This window comes from Momordica charantia, assembly GCF_013281855.1.
Source record: "Momordica charantia cultivar OHB3-1 chromosome 1 unlocalized genomic scaffold, Mcharantia_2.0 BLBB01000001.1, whole genome shotgun sequence".
Classification (NCBI taxonomy): domain Eukaryota; kingdom Viridiplantae; phylum Streptophyta; class Magnoliopsida; order Cucurbitales; family Cucurbitaceae; genus Momordica; species Momordica charantia.
In genome coordinates, this window is record NW_028275157.1 from 4,057,589 (window position 1) to 4,061,810 (window position 4,222).

The 4,222-nt window shown below is 36.5% G+C and overlaps 1 protein-coding gene across 1 annotated transcript; it reads left to right on the forward strand.

The window, feature by feature from the left end:
* Window positions 1-2,469: 2,469 nt before the first annotated feature.
* On the forward strand, window positions 2,470-3,564 carry LOC148213126 (F-box protein CPR1-like). The gene has a single exon (XM_088123262.1). It carries the CDS (start codon window positions 2,470-2,472, stop codon window positions 3,562-3,564), a length of 1,095 nt encoding a protein of 364 aa, XP_087979388.1.
* Window positions 3,565-4,222: the final 658 nt, after the last annotated feature.

Genomic DNA, 4,222 nt, shown 5'->3' on the forward strand with positions numbered 1-4,222 from the left:
AGAATCCTGAATAAATAGGAGTTCATAGATGGCTCAAGATTTAGATCAAGTTATTTAGGTCATCGATAAACGAAATTAATCAGTGTTATCCGTAAACGGTGTTAATACGTAACAGTGATTATTTCAGGGTCAGTCTTAGACAATCTCATTGTGTAGAACACCCCCGCTCACATGTTTCTACACGAACGAATCAGGATCACTTCGTTTATGACACCTTACAACATTTATAACAATCATAAAGTGGGCCGTATTCAATAGTGTCTCCAGGAAAAGGTACCCAACTTGATCCATGTACTATAGAATGTTTAGGCTATTTTCTTGAACTTGATCCAATTTATGTCTCCACATAAAGTCCAAATACTCATTATAATAGCCAAGGGTTCGTAGTTTATTGGATTTATTAAAAAAAAAACAAATTCACATTCATTTAACAACACTTGTCTGAATAACCTCACATTAATGTTCACTGTTTACAAACTACGAGTTTTAGGACACAGAATACCCAACAAAAACAAAATCATTTTCATTTTCTTATTAATAAAATCAAACATTTAAATAAATCTAACCTTTTTTAGTTTAAGTTAATTTAAACTTTATTTTAAAATTAATAATAAAGTAAAATGATGTTATTTTTAACCAAAACCATTAAAATCAAATTTAATTAAATAATAATAATAACAATATATATATAAAATAAAATAAGTCGGACCAAATACGGTGCCTACAGTTTTATTGAATCAAAAGATGTCTGAAACAAGAGGGGATACATGCCTATTTAGAGGCTAAGTCGCAAGGCCTTTTTAAGAAAATAACAAAATTAAAGAAAATATAAATTAAATTTGATAATTCCTAAAGCATGCCAAAATCAAAAAACAAATAAAATAAAATCCACTTATTTCCTTGCTCTTGGAACAAAATAGGAAAATAGATTCCTAAAATGTTCCAAGAGTGAGCGGCAAAGAACTAGGTTTGCGGCAAAAGGGTGGTGCTAAGGGTGGCGGCATCAAGTGTGTGGAGGCGCCGATGGGGGGTTGAGGCGCATGCAAGGGGAAGATGCATGTAGGGCAGACAACGCGGTGGCAGGTGCAGACATGGGGGGCTGCATGCTGGCTAGCGTGTGGTAGCTGGTGAGGCACACTGGCATAGGCGATGGCATGGTGTGGTGCGCAAGCATGGGCGGCAAGGGGATGCGCATGGGGCATGCGGGCGCTGATGGGCGTGCGGCGAGGCAAGGCATTTTAAGTTGAGAAGATCGAGTCTGATTAAGAGAGCGGACTTTAACACCCTCATTGTAACCACCACCTTGGTACGGGCTACAATAGACATTTCTCCCCTTATTTTAATGATATCAACTCATAGGCCTATTATTTATTTTTCCGGAATTGAGTTGGGGGAGGTAGTGTTTGGTCCTCGTCTCCTCTACTATGTGGCAATTAAGGTATTTGATTAGTTTTAATTGATTCAAAGGCTAAGTGAGAATCTCTAAATTTGAATGAATAACTAAGGGGAGGTAAACTTAATAAAGTATCTAATTAAAACCCAAGACAATGTTGAGTTAATGATAGCCATATTGAAAATTGACCTTAAGCTTTGAAGAAAAACTAAAATAAAATATATAGGTGTATCAGGCACACTCTCCTCTACTATGTGCCAATGGGGTCGGCCATACACGCAGGAAATAAGAGTTTGCGTTGAGCTTTCGTTATGGATTGAATAGTGGGACCAATTGTCCAGATGACAATCAATCTTAACAAACACAAAATAAGATATTATAAAATTACGGTTAGAACTTGAAAGCTCATATGCAATGCACTCTTGTATTTATAGGTGTTTAAGGATTGTGAACCATTACTCAGCCACGTAGCACGTTCAGTGGATTTCAACATAGCACTTATGGTAGTGGGAAATACGCAATTATAAAACACCTTATTAATAGTTCACACTAGGGCTCGAACATGAAGGCATACATATCATTTGGCCCGACTATGTCCGTAGTATTTTACGTTGGGCTATAAGTCAAATTCTTGATCATATGTGGCACATCCATGTTCATCATCCAACAGAGTCCATTAAATAAAGTACGTGAGGTGTGTTGCGGCCCACCCGACTTTCTATTCCTTGCTTCTCTTTGGGTTGATTTGTGGAAATACTCTATATCTTCCAGTAAATAAATATGTTGTTTTTCAAAATAAAAAAAATAAATAAAAGAATATATGTTAAAAAATAAAAACTAAATGGCATGATTCGCAAGGTTCACGGGACGACCCACCCACATCTTTCTAACTTTAACATTTAAAACAACAAAATTTTAAAAATATGTGGACCCCACAGCACGAGAAGTGCTTGCTCTCCAAATCTTATGCTATGCCACTAAAATGCCACGGCCTTACAATCCTACATAAAGAATTCGAATTCTATTGAAATAGGAGAGGAGAGGGGACGCGTTGGGTTCCTAAAAAATTATTTCAAATGGCGAGTTGGGAAAATCTATCACAAGAATTGATGATCAAGATTCTGTCGCAGCTCCCGCCGGAATGTGTTGCTCGACTCAAATGTGTTTCCAAATACATGTATGTCCTAATTAACGACCCTAATTTTGCGGATTATCTGCAACACCGAAACCTTCTTGTGAAGCGTACAATAGCAAACGAGGAGTCCGGGGAGAACGAAACTATGCTCAGCTTCCTCAAATTTCCCCTCCCATCTGCCGTTGTGGACATGGATTTTCCATTACCTGAGGTTTTTGAGTTTTGTGGACTTAGCGGCTATTCTCACGGCTTAATTTGCCTCTCTCTTAGCCCCAACGATATTTTCCTCTGTAATCCAGCAACCGGAGAGCTTCGCGAGCTGCCACCGTCAATTCTCTTGACCAAACCCTCTGATGATCCCTTCGACCGAACCGGTACAAGCATGGATGCCGTTGGATTCGGGTACGATCAGAAATCTAGGGATTTCAAGGCTGTTAGGGTTGTGGAAGTTCGTGAAGAATATGCATATCCATATTACAAAACAGAAGTGTACGATTTGGCGAAAGATGGTTGGAGAGAAATCGAAAGTCGTGCTTGTGGGAGTGTATTTTGGGCGCCTTCGTTCGAGATGTATCACGAAGGAAGGTTTTACTGGAGGGCAATAGAGGATGGAGGGAGTGAAATCATCCAGTGGTTCGACATGAGCGAGGAGGTTTTCGGCAGGATTCCGATGCCGGAGTGTTTCGCGTGGGGGAGCGCCGAGCACAGAAGTCTTGTTGTTTGGACGGGACAGATTGTGCTGTTTTATTACGATCCTAATAAGGTTGAAACAACCTTCCAAATTTGGGCGATGGGGAAGGACAATTCATGGTCCAAGGTATTCACAATCGGCCCTATTTCAGGAATCGAGAGGCCATTGGTGTTTGTAAGCTCTCAAGAACTTGTAATGGAAGCTAAGGACGGGCAGCTCATTTTATACAATCTCAATACCCAATGCTTTCTACAGCTTCCAGTAAAAGGACTCCCCGAAAAGTTTCAAGCTACAGTTTTTGTCAAGACTTTACTGCCAGTCAACTCAAATAACTTCAAGTTGTAACAGTAGACTAAGTTTTTACTTCCACTAGGCTTACTAGTTAATATGTTTTGATATTACGCTGCCTTATTTCAAATTTTCTATTTTAACTTTCAAATTTGTCATTTCTTTGAATTTTTTATTTTATATCTATTAAAAAAATATCCTTTGATAGGTTATGAATATATTAATTAAACAAAAAAAAAAATAAAACTCATACACATGTTCATTTAAATTATAAATTTTAAAACATTTTCGACATTAAACTTTTTGGAACCTACCCGATACAACTCTGAAAGCTTATAGATCAATTTCATAATTTACTAAATTTTATATATAAGTTAACGAAGATGATGAAATTTAGAAAGATAATTATTGTTCATACCTATAATACTTTAGAATAATAGATTTATTATAATTTTTTAAAAAATATGACCCGACAATGTAAGTTTATAAGATATAGTAGTCTAAATTATTAACTTTAAATGAAAATTAAAAAAAGAAGTTTTTAAAAACTTTTGTTGACTTCTTACGCTATGCATAATACAAATTAAAAATTAAATAAAATAAGAGCAACCAAATTTAGAAGGATTGGTATAGAATGAAACATTAATATTTGTACAATAAATTATAGAAAAGTTATTAAAAAATAAGTCTTGAGATTCTCGACAACAATTATATC